The sequence below is a fragment of the Chiloscyllium plagiosum genome, unplaced genomic scaffold (assembly GCF_037043375.1).
Source record: "Chiloscyllium plagiosum isolate Xiang-an unplaced genomic scaffold, Cpla_swu_hap1 HiC_scaffold_5, whole genome shotgun sequence".
NCBI lineage: Eukaryota > Metazoa > Chordata > Chondrichthyes > Orectolobiformes > Hemiscylliidae > Chiloscyllium > Chiloscyllium plagiosum.
In genome coordinates, this window is record NW_028270143.1 from 80,523,772 (window position 1) to 80,540,701 (window position 16,930).

At 42.4% G+C, this 16,930-nt stretch overlaps 1 protein-coding gene across 5 annotated transcripts in view; it reads left to right on the plus strand.

The window, feature by feature from the left end:
* The first annotated feature begins 748 nt into the window (after positions 1 to 748).
* pter (phosphotriesterase related) overlaps positions 749 to 16,930 on the plus strand; it is a 40,157-nt gene continuing 23,975 nt past the window's right edge. The window contains exons 1-3 of one of the 5 annotated variants that reach the window (XM_087987357.1): positions 749 to 977; positions 1,728 to 2,182; positions 11,885 to 12,150. In XM_087987357.1, coding sequence (XP_087843483.1) covers positions 1,751 to 2,182; positions 11,885 to 12,150 — 698 coding nt within the window. In that variant the 5' untranslated portion in view covers positions 749 to 977; positions 1,728 to 1,750. Of the gene's footprint in view, positions 978 to 999; positions 1,357 to 1,464; positions 1,488 to 1,727; positions 2,183 to 11,884; positions 12,151 to 16,930 lie in introns of those variants that run through there. The other 4 variants (XM_087987360.1, XM_087987359.1, XM_087987356.1 and 1 more) reach the window with 4 other exon arrangements.

Here is a 16,930-nt window from a genome sequence, read left to right on the forward strand (position 1 = left end):
AGCCCTTCTTCAGGAATGAGAAACAATTTCATAACCAACATAATGGTTTACAATTAAACAACTTACTGGAGGAGAAGGCTCCATAAATAGGCCTAGCCTCAACATTGGGAGGAGCTCCCATACCAGTGCAAAAGATAAGACTGAAGTTTCTGCATCCATCTTCAGCCAGAAGTGCTGAGTGGATTATCTTTCTCAGCCTCCTGCTGAACGTCCCAGCATCACAGATTTCAGATTTCAATCAATTTGATTCATGCCATGTGACATTAAGAAACAGCTGATGACACTGAATACTGCAAAGACTATTGGCCCTGACTATATTGCAACAACAGTTCTGAGGCTTTGTGCTCCAGAGCTAGGCATACCACTGGCCAAACTGTTCCAGTATAGCAAGCCCACAAATGTGGAACATTGCCCAGGTATGTCCAGTCCACAAAACTCAGGTTAAGTCCAACCCAGCCAACCATCAAACCATTAGTCTACTCTCAATCTTCAACAAAACGATGGGAGTGGTCAGTGACAGTGCTAACACGCGTGACATGCTCAACAATAACCTGCTCACTGACACTCAGTTTGGGTTCCGCTTGGGCTGCTCGGGCGCTGCTCTCCTTACAGCCTTGGTCCAAATGTGGACAAAGGAGCTGGACTTCAGAGGTAAGAGTATCTGCCCTTGACCGTCAACAAGTTTGATACCATCCAGGAAAAAAGTTTATTTGACTGACATCCCATTTATTGCTTTCAACATTCACTCCCTTTACCACAGGGGCAGGAATGCGTACTCTCTGCGAGACGTAATGCACGAGATCACCAAGGTTCCTTCAACAGCCCCTTCCAAACTACAACCTCTGCCACCTCGGACCAGGACAGCTATTGTAACTGGGTGGATATTGTCCTGTGTTCCTTCTGCTCTCTCTGCGATACTTTGACAATGAGCTCTGGAGGAGAACATGCGAATGTACGAGCAACGTACAGCATTCGTGGTAAATGAAGTGTTGATTTATAAAGAAATATATAAACATTCGCTCACGGTGCGATCGAATACAGTAACATTTCAGTATTCAGTCTCTGAATTTGGTGACGTGGTTTACTTCAACATTTGTAATCAAACTCACACACGAATGTGCACTAACACTGCCTAACTTGAAAGTCTTGCTGGATAGTTCCTGTACAACATCAACATATGGCAAAGTGAAAGGGGCAAAGTGCAGATAGGACCTCGCGAGAATGTGCGCTGCACGGATCACGGAAGAGAAAACTGTAATGGGCTGCTGACTGACAGCTGGATTGAAACTTGACCAGGCACCTTGGTATCTGATAGCTGGACTGCACCTCGATTCGTGAATCGACTGTCCCGACTCGGTACGAATTTCAGGCAATGGGATCTTTACTGTTTTTGGATCTTTCATAACGCTGACGTGACTCAGTCCAATTAAAAGTGCAACATTGCAGGATTCTGCAGGCAAATGAGTGTCAGAGAGAGTTATCATCAGGTGCCGGAACTATTCTGAGAGTTGGCAAATTGTGGGATTTTATCACGTGGGTTTTAATCTGGAGCTTGTAAAGGTTTCCAAATCTGCTGAGTTAGCAATATTTTACAGCCGTCTGGTATGACTTTAAGCGACTCCGGAAAAAGCTGCCTCCTTGTTATGTGCAGAGTTCAGGGCAACCTTTTCTCATTAGTGGGGACGAGCTGGCAGTCAGGCTGCAGCTAATCGTTTGCTTGTTCTTAGTTTGCAGGTAGCACCTCAGGAAGATGTCAGAGCTGAGTGGGAAAGTTCAGACCGTGCTGGGAGTGATGGATCCCAGACGGTTGGGTCGAACCCTCACCCATGAGCATCTGACCATGTCTTTCGCTTTCTGTTACACGCCGCCACCCCCGGGTCAAGAAGCCTGCTCTGAAATGCCGATTACCATGAATAACCTGTACTGGCTCAAACAGAACCCCTACAGTCACAGGGCCAATCTGCTGTTGAACGAGGAAGTGGAGGCGGTTAAAGGGGAACTCCTGCACTTTAAGGAAGTGGGCGGTGGGACCATCGTGGAAAATACCACCACTGGGATATGCAGGGATGTGAAGGCTCTCCGGCGCCTTTCTGAAGAAACTGGAGTTCAGATCATTGCGGGGGCAGGATTCTATGTGGCCGAGACTCATTCATCTGAAACGCGGAGTACATCTGTGGAGAAGGTAACTGCACAGAACAGGGGTAAATCAGTACCGTAGGCAGAAAAGGGTCTTCACACTACCGGGATGGATACAATTCATTCCCCACTTTTATCACCAATTGCAACTGATCTGGGAAAGAAAGTTGAGAACATTTGGAGAGGTTTCGTTCAACAGGGACAGTAAGGAAAGTAACATTTGGACATTTACCAGCAGGATAGTAAACAGCTGATCTTACAGTACTCTTTCCTTAATGGATTGCTACTATTGAAACACGCTGTCAATTAGGGTTTTAGTTTTTAGCCAGAACGGGATTTTACTTTAACGGAGACGGAAAAGTAGTCGTGGGAGACTCCAATCTCTTTATGCCCTCAGGAAGATGTCAGAGCTGAGTGGGAAAGTTCAGACTGTGCTGGGACCGATCGATCCCAGACGGCTGGGTCGAACTCTCGTAGGCAAAAACAAGGGCTGCAGATGCTGGAAACCAGATTCGAGATTAGAGTGGTGCTGGAAAAGCACAGCAGGTCAGGCAGCATCCGAGGAGCAGGAAAATCGACGTTTCGGACAAAAGCCCTTTATCAGCTCTCACCCACGAGCATTTTATGCCCCCAGGCCTCAACACTGTTTGCATGATTCCACTTGCTGCACTGGTTCAGCCAACTCAGAAAACCAAAGCCAAGCTCTGCTGATCTTGCAAGTCAGTACAAACTAGTTGTGAAAACCATTCCATCTGCCCCAGCAAAACCTGACAGAAAAGGATAACTTATTATCAGCAATCAGTTAAATATAATCAGACAGGAATGTTCAGCCGAATTTCTTCATAATTAACAAAGGGCAAACACTGTCTAAAACACTACCTGACTGATCTCAGGATTCATAGAGTCATGGAGTCATAGAGATGTACAGCATGGAAAGAGACCCTTCGGTCCAACTTTTCCATGCTGACTAGTTACCCCAACCCAATCTAATTGCACCTGCGAACACCTGGCCCATATCCCTCCAAACCCTTCCTATTCATTGACCCATCCAGATGCCTTTTAAATGTTGCAATTGTACCAGCCTCCACCACTTCCTCTAGCTGCTCATTCCATTCACGTACCACCCTCTGCGTGAAACAGTTGCCCCTTATGTCTATTTTATACCTTTTTCCCCTCACACCCTAAACCTATGCCCTCTAGTTCTGGACTGTCCCACCCCAGGGAAAAGACTTTGCTTATTTACCCTATCCTTGCCCCTCATGATTTTACAAACATCAATTAGGTCACCCGTCAGCCTCTGACGCTCCAGGGAAAACAGCCCCAGCCTGTTCAGCCTCTTCCTATAGCTCAAATCCTCCAACCCTGGCAACATCCTTGTAAATCTTTTCTGAACCCTTTCAAATTTCACAACATCTTTCTGATAGGAAGGAGACCAGAATTGCACAGAACATTCCAACAGTGGCCTAACCAATGTCCTGTACAGCTGCAACTTGACCTCCCAACTCCTGTACTCAGTACTCTGACTAATAAAGGAAAGCATACCAAACGCCTTCTTCACTATCCTATCTACCTGCGACTCCACTTTCAAGGAGCTATGAACCTGCACTCCAAGGTCTCTTTGTTCAACAACACTCCCTAGGACCTTACCATTAAGTGTATAAGTCCTGCTAAGATTTGCTTTTCCAAAATGCAGCACCTCACGTTTATCTAAAGTAAACTCCATGTCCCACTTCTCAGCCCATTGGCCCATCTGATCAAGATCCAGTTGTAATCTGAGGTAATCTTCTTCGCTGTCCACTATACCTCCAATTTTGGTGTCATCTGCAAACTTACTAACTATACCTCTTATGCCCATATCCAAATCATTTATATAAATGATGAAAAGCAGAGGACCCATCACCGATCTTTGTGGCATTCCACTGGTCACAGGCCTCCAATCTGAAAAACAACCCTCCACCACCACCCTCTGTCTTCTACCTTTGAGCTAGGTTCTATATCCAATTGGCTAGTTCTCCCTGTATTCCATGAGATCTAACCTTGCTAACCAATATCCCATGGGGAACCTTGTCGAATGCCTTACTGAAGTCCATACAGATCACATCTACTGCTTTGCCCTTATTAATCCTCTTTGTTACTTCTTCAAGGAACTCAATCTAGTTTGTGAGTCATGATTTCCCATGCACAAAGCCATGTTGACAATCCTTCATCAGTCTTTGCCTTTCCAAATACATGTAAATCATGTCCCTCAGGATTCCCTCCAACAACTTGCCCACCACCGATGTCAGGCTCACTGGTACATAGTTCCCTGGCTTGCCTTACCACCTTCCATAAACAGTAGCACCACGTTAGCCAACCTCCACTCTTCGGGCACCTCAAAGTATCTCTTCAGAATACTTGGTCTTCAATAAAATACCACATAACAGATTATTTAAAAAAAAACAAAGTGATAGTGGTACCTTGAGCATGCTATTGATGAAGGAATTGAAAATGGAGGATAATGGTAAATGAATGTGTCCTGATTGGAGAGAAGGATGCATTCTTTTCCAGGGATCATTGTTAAGACTTTTGCTTTTCCAGTTATGCTAAGGTGCAGCGATGCACTTTGCAATGAACAACTTGGAGATGTGATATAATCTATTTGGTGTACTTTTAAGAAAGGTGCAAAAGCATAGACATCTACCCTGTGGAAGTGTTTCTTCACAAATCTTTGTAGATGACAGAGCAAGTTGATAAGTTCATCAAGAAAGTAAATTGGATGCTTTTTCTTAAAATAGTGAGATTGAAAACTAAAAGTAAGAAGTTGTACTAAACTAATGATTGTTTAGGCCTCAGCTTGAGTATTATATATAATTCTGATCACCACACTTCAGAAGGGATGTCAAAGGTTTGAAGAGAGTACCAGGAGTTTACCGAGATCATGTTAGACATAGCGAATGTTCATTAGTTTGGTCTTTGCACTGTCACCCAGGATACAGTGATGTTCCCAATGTGTATCAAGTATTCATGGTGTAAAAGTAATATTGGTAATTGATGGCCTTTTATGTCTGTGGAGGATGGCTCTTCTGAGTGTCACAGAAGGCTATCACATTCTAATGATATAAAAGTTCAACTGACCGAGCTGCTGCTCTTGATCCACCATTAATACAAAAGAAATCAGTGAAACATAACGAAGTGTACCATATGACATATCACATTACTGCTTCATTGAATGCTTCCTGTCGTAATCGACTTGTAAGTCTTACAAATCTAGAAACAAACTGAATAGATACAAATGCTTTTCAAAAATGTCTACATCTAAAAATTGCCAATTATAAGTCTGTCCACTTGTTTCCAATGCAATTACTTAGATACCGGAATGAAAACTGATTGCCGCAATTTTGAATGAATCATTCAGTTGTTAAAATTTGTTAAAATACTTTTGCAGGGCTAATAAGTTTGAAGGGCATTATTTAAGTCTTGAAGTGTTGTGAAACTGATAGGAAGGTCATTTTCAGTGGGGATGTACAATTGGCAGGAGCAGATTGCCTCCAATTACACTGCTAACCCGATACTCCTTCGATTGGGACTGATTTTTATCTCCTGAACTGGCAGGAGTGAGTCAGATAGCATGTATAGTGTGTTTGCTCTGTGCAGTAGTCAAATAGATTTTGGAATTGTGAGACTTCATTGTTTGTACTAAACACAGTTAAGGTAGTTCCCAAAATATTTATGTGCATTTCTGAAGGACGCGCATGATGATATCCCATTTCTTCAAATCGTTTGTAAAGAACAAAATAGTTTTGCATAAAATAGGTGGTGAGACAAATATTAAAACTGATCTAAATAAGTAATTTAATTAGCTAAATCTAGCACACAGTTCACAATCATTGCAGTTGTATATTTTCAGAATAAAAAATATTTGTGTGAAATTAAACTCACATACAGAAGTGCAATGATTAGGAGCAGAAGAACACTAGTATTCAAGGTTTTTTTAAATTCAGCATTCTTCCTCTAGTGCACTCAGGAACTTCATCAAGTCAGTTCCTTACATTAATTATGTCGAGTTCAGTTGAAGATTAGCGACGTCAAATTTCTTTAGTTGATATGGAGCATTGCCATCAAGTGACTGAAGGAGCGTCATAACTGTCTTCATGACCCTGCAGCTTTTGAAATCATTAGTGTAGTGCCAGTGTGTGTATGGTTTTACAGACTGTGTTTTATTACCCCATCCTTCTCCTCCATCAGTTTACTATTGCTTTAGGAAAGCATTCCAGTAATGTGCATTTTGCTTTATAGATGATAGTGCCTGAATGTTGTGCTGGTAAGAATTCAATCACCACCATGAAATAGTCTTGTTCATCGCACTGAAGTAAACAGAAACATGGGCATTTAATTACATTTGTAGAATAAGCCTTGAGACAAATCTTGGCACATAGCAGAGCCTGAAGATGAATTTGAATGACGTATTGATGCTATAAAAATACAAATGGTTGAATTTTACCAAAAACTGGCAATGCATCAATTTCAGGGAGTTTCACAGAGGGCTTGTTTGTGTGTGTGGTTCTTGTGAATTTCTTATGTTATGCTCTGCAGTGCACCTCATTATCTATGCACCACACCTCAATGGTGCCCACTTACCCTGTCTTGCACTCTCTAGAGGCAGAATTACTCGCCATCGCTGGGGCTTCCTGGGATTCCCTGCACTGGCACCGGTGCCATTTTTAAAATGCAACTGTGCACCACACTGTCATTCAGGAGATGCCCTTCATGGTTCACGTGTCTGAAGCATTGCTTCAGAGATGGCTGAGAAGGGGAGGTTAGCTCCCTGCTTCACTGACTAGGGCCCTGGAGCTCTTTACAGGAAGGGTGCTGCAGATGGCAGTTGTCCTCTTTCCTCAGGGCAGATAGAGGAGACCATGGCACCAGACCGTCCCAGGTCGGTGTGGAGATGCACTCAGCAGTACTGCAAAAAGGTGAGTGACGTTTTGTGATCTGCAAGGGCAAGGGCCACCATCTTCTCTGTGCCACTTTCACCATTGCCTTCAGCATCTTTCCTCACTCACTCTGCCCACCTCGCAAAACCCCCACACCACAATCCTTGCCCCTTACAGAGCCAACCGTGCATGACCTCTGTGTAGCCTACACATTCACTCGGAACCCTCCCCATTTTTCCTAAGCCTGCATCAGCACCAATTGTTTTGTCAGACATCTCACCTTATCTCTCATCTCACGTAATCCCTGCCTTTATTGCTTCTAGGGGAAAAAAGCCTACAATAGGGTGGAGAGAGCTAAAAAGGGTGGTGCAGCACCTGACATCTCTCTCCTCAGACCATGCCTTAGTGGCAAAGGATAGACACTACTCTTGTGATGATACGTAACCCTCCACATCCCAACAACCAAGTAAGGATCAATGTCAAACGCTGAATGGCACTCCCATTACCTCTTCTGTAAAGGTATTCTTAATAATCCTAAACTGCTACCCCATTTTGCATTTTGTCAGAGGTACTGGGCAAATTGACTTGAAGACTGGAAGACTTCACCCATGCTTATTTCTATTGTGCTGCCTCTGGCACGTGAGCATCTGGCTGGCTCCATGCACAGATTGTTGGTGAGTATGGGAGGTTCAACACACTCAATATCTGCTGCATAACCACAGATTTATACTCCATTGTTCAAGCCATTTGTGCTCAGCACCAAAGTCAGGACAACAAAAGGTTATTTTTTATTCATACACTGAATGGGGGCATCGCTGGCTAGCCTAGGATTTATTGCCTGTCCCAGACGGTAGTTAAGAGTCAACCACCTTGAGGGACATTGAAGTTAAGGGACATTAACCTAATTCCTTGTGACCCTTTATCACAAGGAGATTGGGTGGTGCTGGCCCAGCCAAAGGAGAAACCACATGCAGGCTACCCACAAGTTTCCTTTCAGAACACACCAGAGTCCCTCCACCTCCATTCTCGCAGCCACACTCAATCCTGATGGATTTTAAGGTGAACTGGGGAACCTGTAACTGTGCATGACACACAGAGCGCACATTTGTAAATATGTGTTCACTTTTCATCATCAGCTGTGTGAGTAATGTCATTTTAGCTGCAACTAATGCTGCAGCTTTCATGAATCCCACTGTCCATTCCAGAGCCTTGGTGTATCCTCCAGTCACTTGGGGCAGAAGTTCTGAGAATCAAGTAATGCCCTCTGTCTGAACAGTCATCCCAGACATGGTCTGCATGGAAACCTGCTGTGAAGAGACCACCCTATATCGTTTGTTATCCCCAATGGAAGAAGGTGTCGCAATCCAGATACAGTGAACAAATGAAATGGCATTCTGACCTCCATTTTGAACACAGTATAGTGCTACTGCCCCTCTCTCATTTGCATGGCATTCCCATGGAAGATACACCAATGTGTGTTTCCTGTATCGTTATGAGGGCAACTACAGCTGGAAGCTCCACACTAGGGGTCAACTCCACATCTGCCAGAGGTTGATGCTGGCCTTGTGCATGCATTCCTCATCCATTCATTTAGCAGCCCTTAGTGCAGGGATGACCACAACCTTCGTGCTTGGATCTATTTGGGACAGTCCTAATAACCCTGTGTGGAAATATCAGAAACAAAATAGCTCCTCAGTAATGAGATAATTCAGCAGACACAGCAAGCATGAGAATATTTGAACAGTTCCCTTCAAACATTAGGACATGGAGGTCCCCAACAAGGAGGCGGTTGGGATGATTCTACCTCGATGTTGCGTACCTCTGTCCTGATTCAGATGTGTATTGTTATGTTTGGCGCACATAGCAAATTATACGTGTGGCAATAATAATAAGGACCAGTCCCTTCTTCCTATTATACCCAAGAAAAGCAGTACAGCATATACAACAAAGGTGTGGACATTTCATGGACCAAGATGTGAAGCAAGTAGTCCTGCACCTTGTGTAGGCTAAATAGAGTCGTAGAGATTAACAGCACAGAAACAGACCCTTCTGTCCAACTTGTCCATGCCAATCAGGTATCCTAAGTGAACCTAGTCCATTTGCCAGCACTTGGCCTATCTCCCTCTAAACCCTTCCAGATGCCTTTTAAAAGTTATATTTGTACCAGCCTCCACCACTTTCTCTGGCAATTTGTTCCATTCATGAACTACCCTTTGCATGAAAATGTTGCCCGTTAGGTCCCTTTTAAATTTTTCCCCTCTCACTCTAAACCTATGCCTGTAGTTCTGGACTCTCCCACCCTAGGGAAAATACCTTGTCCATTTACTCTATTCATGCCCCTCATAATTTTATAAACCACTATATATAAGACCTTGGAGGGTGATTACCACTTTGTCAAGTGACAAGAATCTTTCTAGAATGAAACACGTTGCTTGTGTCCCACAGCATTTGATTCGTGATGTTGAATGTTATGGTCAGCAGCACTTGGGCCAGGTTTTTCAGTTGATATAGTAGGGTGAATGTGTGAAGTTCACACACAGCTTTGATGTGGTGACAGCCATTTTCATTTTAATTGCACTTGTGACTTGGATGAGGATGGAAGGCAACAGTGGTCATGCTTCACAGAATGAATCACAGATTCAGTCTCTCAGTCTGGGTGACACCTCCAAAACTTCATTTTTGTTCTTCCTTGCCCTCCCATTAACTGTTACACAACATTAGGTATTATTGGCATGCAAATGTATGCAAATAGGCCTCTTACCGATCACTAGCAAGATTCATCTCATCATATAAAACTTGGTTACAAAATTAGACTTCCTTTTCTCAATGTCCAAAATCTTATTTATTCTGATCCTGTCAAATTTCCCAATGGACTCACCATTGTCTGTACTATTTAGGGACTGGGAACATTTTGTCCAAAGTTTTAGCTGTCCACAGTAGCCAGTATGATACACTTAGCACATCTCTATTCATCACTAATGTTGTCCCTCATTGTTGCCCATTTAGTTGCCTTAAATAGCAAAGTTGAGAAGAGTTTTACCATAATGAATCTTAGCCCAATCAAGGAGCAATGTTGCATGGTTGGGTTTTGAAGTTAGTAAAAGATATAGTTCAAAATTTCAGCAGCATTTGGGGTGAGGTAAAGTGAGAGAAAAATCAATAATCTTGATGATAAACAGAATACTTTTCAATTTGTTTTAACTTGAAGCCAAGTAGCAACAATCAAGTACAATTGTACTAATTTTCAGGTGGTATTCAGGAAGGTGAAAGGATCAGGTCAAGCTATGGCAATTTTGCTGGAAGCTAAATAGGTTTTTTTTCCCCAATGTTGATTGGTAAGAAATTCTGGTTTTTAACAGATAGGGCATCCCAATAGCATTGCAAAAGCTTGAAGTATCAAAGTTGCAATTGTGAAAAGTTGTCATAACACATGAAACTCATCCTCACATTTATTGATTATGTCATTGAGGGTCAAAGAAGCTATTGCAGAAGATGTGTGGGTGTCATTGTAGCAATAAAGAAATAACATGAATTTTTGTGGCAACATCAACAAATTCAAAATTTACCAACACACTTTGTAGCCTATAGATTCTGTTTGACCATGTATAATTGTTTTGGCGGCAACAACAGGGGATCATTTTGTAGGCAGAATGCTGTAAATGCAGCAATCTACTTGGGTGCAATGCTAAGGGTGGTGAGCTGTAGATAAGTGATTGTGGAGGAAGAAATTCTGGTGGATCACGTTGAAAATAACAGAAATATCAAAGAGTATGAAGAATGACAACACATCCTAGTTGTGCAAACTGTTGTTGGTAACTTTAAACATAGATATTTTGGTGCTGCAAATGAGATTTAATAAGAGTTGATAAGGTGTTAGACACATAGGTGGCAACAACACAATCATACTTTTAGAGATTGAAGGAAGATTGAAGATGGGACAGCAGTTGATCAGTTAAGAGTTTCTCAAAAAAGTAAATATTGTGGTAGCTTTCAAAGGAGGGGATGAGGAAATATTTTGTTTGAGGAGGGGAAGCAACTGCTGATATGTATGTGCATTGGACTGAGGAGGACCATCTGAAGATTCAAAAATCAGGAAATGGATCTTAGGGAAAAGGAATTTTGGCAAGAGCTGGATGAAAATTGGAGCAAGGTTGTTGTCTGCTGTGTTTTAAACTGGCATAGATGAACTAGGAGTAGTTGAGGAGGACACACATTGTTTTGAAAGCTGGTGTCATGGGAATAGTTTCCAATGGAGAATGAAGTTCAAGATATGCCTTGCACTCTAGAGATGCTGGAAAGTGAAGGGATTTTGATGTAAAGTGAGAGAGATGTTATTTTTCCACGGCAGATCTCATGGCCATTGGCTCGGCTTGTCACAGACTACACTGAAGATATAGTCTTTTGAATCTTGAGAGTGAAGATGAAAAGTGGCAGAGGTGCAACTATTTGGAACATTCTAATGCAGAGGCAGATGTTCAAAGTGGAGAAACTTCAGAGATGATGGTGAGGTCAGAGGATGGTGTTGAAAGGAATTGGCTGGACATGAAGGTGTGGATCATCAGGGAAATGATAAAGTGGTTGGAGGTAGTTTTGTCACATACTAGAATCTTCATATTGGTGGGGGAAGGGTGAATATCATGGTTGGAGGAACACCAATAGATGAGGTTTATCAACAATATGAGAACATAGTGAAGAGAGTAACTAGGGAAAATTTTGGTTTATATTGAAATTTCTGGGCAATCTACAAAAGTTATCTTTGTCATGAGGACTACTTTTAAATGTTAATTCCTGTGGAATGCTGATTTAATTATATTGCCAGGTTTGGTTTGCTGCAGCTAACAGATATTCTGGTGAATGAAATTCTCCATGGAGCTGATGGAACTGACATCAAGTGTGGAGTGATTGGAGAAATTGGCTGCTCCTGGCCAATGATGGAGAGTGAGCGAAAAGTTCTTCAAGCTACAGCTGAGGCACAAATGCAGCTTGGCTGCCCTGTCATCATTCACCCGGGCAGAAATAGTGATTCACCTTTCTACATCATCCGAATTCTCCAAGAGGCTGGGGCTGATATCTCCAAAACAGTCATGTCCCATCTGGATCGGTAAGTGGAGAATGCTGTAGAAAAACTCAGCTTATGTCCAAACTTCTTAACGTTTTGGAAATTATCTTATCTAAGTAAGGCAATTAACCACTGTAGGAATTATCCACATATCAGTATACTTAGGAATGTGAAAGCAAAGCAGCAGAAGAATGATTATTTAGGGTGTAGGTTTGCTCGCTGAGCTGTAGGTTTGATATCCAGACGTTTCATTACCTGGCTTGGTAACATCATCAGTGGCAACCTCTAAGTGAAGCGAAGCTGTTGTCTCCTGCTTTCTATTTATATCTTTCTCCTGGATGGGGTTCCTGGAGTTTGTGGTAATGTCATTTCCTGTTCATTTTCTGAGGGGTTGATAGATGGCATCTAGATCTATGTGTTTGTTTATGGTGTTGTGGTTGGAGTGCCAGGCCTCTAGGAATTCTCTGGCATGTCTTTGCTTAGCCTGTCCCAGGATAGATGTGTTGTCCCAGTCGAAATGGTGGTTTTTTTCATCCGTGTGTAGGGCTACGAGGGAGAGAGGGTTGTGTCTTTTTTATTATTATTTGTGAAACAAACATGTTACAGTAGAAATATAGTAACTGCTTCAGTTTGTGTGCATCTTCTTTGGATAGCTAAGCAAATAACATACATAAATTGTTTTAGTCTTATATTATTCCTATACTGAACAGCCCCTCATTAGTGTAGTGGTTAGTATCCCTGCCTGTCACACTGGAGACCAGTGGCAAGTTTGTGCTGTATCTGAACTGAGCAGTGCATCAATAAATGTTTTTTAAAGGGCGTGGTTAGTGGTTAGTACTGCTGTCTCATAGCACCAGCAACCTGAGTTCAATTCCACCCTCGGTCAACTGCACATTCCCACCATTTCTGCTGGGTACTTTAGTTTCCTCCCACAGTCCAAAGATGTGCAGGTTGGGTAGATTTTCCATATTAATTTGCCTGTAGTGTCCAGGGATGTGCAGGCTAGGTGGATTAACCATGGGAAATTGAGTTACAGGAAGAGGATAGAGGGTTGGATCTGGGTGGGAGGGTTGGTGTGGACTCGTTGGGCTGAATGGTCTGCTCCCACATTGTGAGGATTCTATGATTCTATGGCTGTAAGTAAGATAACTGATCTACACCAAACTATATCATTTATAAATTTAGATTAATACTGTGGTTATAAAATAATCCTTACTCTTAGGCCAAACTCACATGAGTGAAGGTTTACTCTACTTCCGACGTCTTCTGGTGGTTTTAATGTATACTGTTTGTCAAAGTTAGACAAGTACATTTTTCTTGAACTTTGTAAATTAGGTCAGTTGTCTTTATTGTTTTAGAGATGCTGGTGTAGGACTGGGGTGGACAAAGTTAAAAATCAACAACACCAGGTTATATTCCAACAGGTTTAATTGGAAGCACTAACTTTCGGAGCGCCGCTCCTTCACCAGGTGATTGTGGAGTAGACAATTGTAAGACACAGAATTTATAGCAAAAGTTTGCAGTGAGATGTAACTGAAATTATAGATTGAAAAATACCTTGATTGTTTGTTAAGTCTCTCATCTGTTAGAATGACCATGTTAGTTTCACTTCTTTCAGATATAAATCACAAAACGTTTTTTTTAAAGTTACATTCTCGGGTGAACTTTAACAATTGGTGTCAGCCCAGATAATGTGTTGAAGGTGGTCGCCCTCTGCACCAACCTTCCAGCTCAGCACCGTCCTCATGACCTGTCCCACCTGTCAATCTTCCTTCCCACCTATCCACTTCACCCTCCTCTCCAATCTATTACCTTTACCCCCACCTCCATCCACCTATTGCACTCTCAGCTACCTTCTCCCTAGCCCCACCTCCTTCCCATTTATCTCTCCACCCCAGAGGCTCCCAACCTCATTCCTGGTGAAGGGCTTTTTGTCCGAAACGTCGATTTTCCTGCTCCTCGGATGCTGCCAGACCAGCTGTGTTTTTCCAGCACCACACCAATCTTGACAATACATCCTTGACATCAAGGGCTGTCATTCTAAACCCCACCCCCAACCTCTGGAATTCAGCTCTTTTGTCCATGTTTGAACCAAGGTTGTAATGAGGTCAGGAACTGAGTGGTCCTGGTGGAACCCAAACTGGGCATCACTGAGCAGGTGCTGCTTGATAGCACTGTTAATGACACCTTCCATCAATTTATTGATGATTGAGCAATGACTGATGGGGTAATAATTGTCTGGGTTGGATTTGTCCTGCTTTTTGCGTACAGGACAAACTTGAGCAAATTTCTACAATATTGGGTAGATGTTCTGAAACAGCTTGACTAGGGGAGAGGCAAGTTCTGGAGCAACACTTTGAAATCCTCTTTAAAGTGCATTTCCTTGACCTTGTTGATTATTTTTAAGCTAATGATCTTTGGTAGTGTGGGAATCAGGAGGGATAACTATCTAGGAGGGTATCCAGAGTACAGGAGGCACAATGAACCTTGAGTACATTGAGAATCAAGGGGGAGAAGATTATAAAGTAAATTTGAAATTGGAGATAAGATGGAAAGTAATGCCAAGAGACATTATCAAAAAGTTAATGAACCCCGTGAACTTCTCATATTCAGTATTGGAGATGAAGGACAAGAGAAATGTTCTTGAGGAAGTGGCTAGTCACAAAGAAAATATCTTCTGGTTTTCTCTGGGTGTAAGAGAAACTGACGACATGGTGTAAGACTACAGTTTCTTCAGAGGTGCATATTTGAAGTTGAATGGAGAGATATTTTTGTATCAACTGTTCCCACTAAGTGGTTTGAAAGCAGCCAGATCTTTCACTGCGTCTTGATTCAATCATCCCTACCATTCTGCTGATTCCCAAACAAGCAGCTTATATATCTCAACTAGATCTCCTCTCATCACATGAAACATTAGCGAGTAGAGGCCTAAACTCTGGAATTTATCTAGTAAACCTCCAAAGCAATTACATCCTTCCTCAAATAAGGGAACTAAAGTTGTATGGAGTATTCCAGCTACAGTTTTCACAATGCTTTGTCCAATTGCAACAACACTTCCCTACTTTTATACTCCATTCCTTTTGCAAAAAGTGCTAAAATTCTATTTACCCTCTTTATTACCTGCTGTACCTTTATCCTGGCTTTCCTCGACTCATGCACAAGGACACCAAGATTCCACTGCACTAAAACATTTTGAAGTCTCTTTCCATTTAGATAATAAGATGTCTTTTGTTCATCAATGCAAACTGGATAACACTATAATTATCCATGTTAACCTCCCTCTGTCAGCTTTGGCCCATCTATCCAACCCATCCACATCCTTTTGTAAATTTCTTAATTCTTCATTGGAACTTGCTTTCTACCTATTTTAATGTCATCTGCAAATTTTGCTATAGTACATCCTAATCCTGCATCCATGTCATTAATGTAGATTGCAAATAGTTGGGGCCTAAGGACTAGGGTCTATGGCATTCCACGAGTTACAGCTTGCCAACCATTGCCAACCAAATACTCATTTATCCCTACTCTCTGCTTTCTGTTGTTTAGCCAATATTCTATCCAAGCAAATAAATTACCCCTAGGCCCATGTGATCTTACCTTGAATACTATTATCCGTTTGTGTGGCTTCTCATCAAATGCCTTTTGGAGGTCCAGATAAACTACATTTAGAAGATCTCCATTATCCACTTGGCTTGTTGCATCTTCAAAGAACACCAGAAAATTAGTCAAACATGACTTATCATTCATAAAACCATGCTGACTCTGATGGATTGCATTTTGACTTTGGAATGTTACTACTTCCTTTATAATTAATCTAACAATTTCCCAGTGACAGACGTTAAACTAACTGGCCATAGTTTCCTAATTCCTACCTCCCTCCTTTCCAAATCCAAGGAATTTTAGAATGTCATAAACAGTACACTCACTATCTCTACTGCTGTTTCTTATAAGACCTTAGGTTGCAAGCCATCAGGCTCTGGGGACTTGTCTGCTTTTAATCCCTATAGATTACTCAGTTTTATTTTCATAGTGATGGCAAATGTTTTAAGTTCCTTCTTCTAATAACCTCTGCATTAGCTGTTACTATCGGGATGGTTTCAGTGTCATCCACCAACTGAGGCACAATATTGACTTACTGTCTCTGCCATTTCTGTCATTTTGCCGAGAGGTGCGAGGGAGGAGCAAAGGACTTCTGGGAAGTCATATATTTGTGTGGTTTCATTACCTAAAACACTACTCGGCTAGTGTCTCCCACCCATCCTCCTCCTCTAACCAAAAAAAGGTTCTGTGCGCCAGATTGGTAAGGTAACGAGTTTATTTTTTATTCCTTATTTTTCAACAGTCTCTTTGGGAATTTAGAATAGTGGGAATGGAGGTTAGGGCAGTTGAATGTTCCTCCTGCAGAATGTGGGAGGTAAGGGTCAACACTAGTGTCCCTGCTGACTACATCTGCGGGAAGTGCACCCAACTCCAGCTGCTCGAAAACCGCGTTAGGGAACTGGAGCTAGAGCTGGATGAACTTCGGATCATTTGGGTAGCAGAGGGGGTTATTGAGAGGAGTTACAGGGAGGTAGTCACTCCTCAGGGACAAGAAAAAGGCAGATGGGTTACAGTCAGGGGATGGAAAGTGAACCGGCAGGCTGTGCAGGGATCCCCTCAACAATAAGTATACCGTTTTGGATACTGTTGGGGGGGGGGGGCTTACCAGGGGAAAGCCGTTGGGCACAGGGCTCTGGCACAGAGTCTGTCCCTGCTGCTCAGAAGGGAAGGGGGAAGAGGAGCAGAGCAGTAGTCATTGGGGACTCCATAATTAGGGGGACAG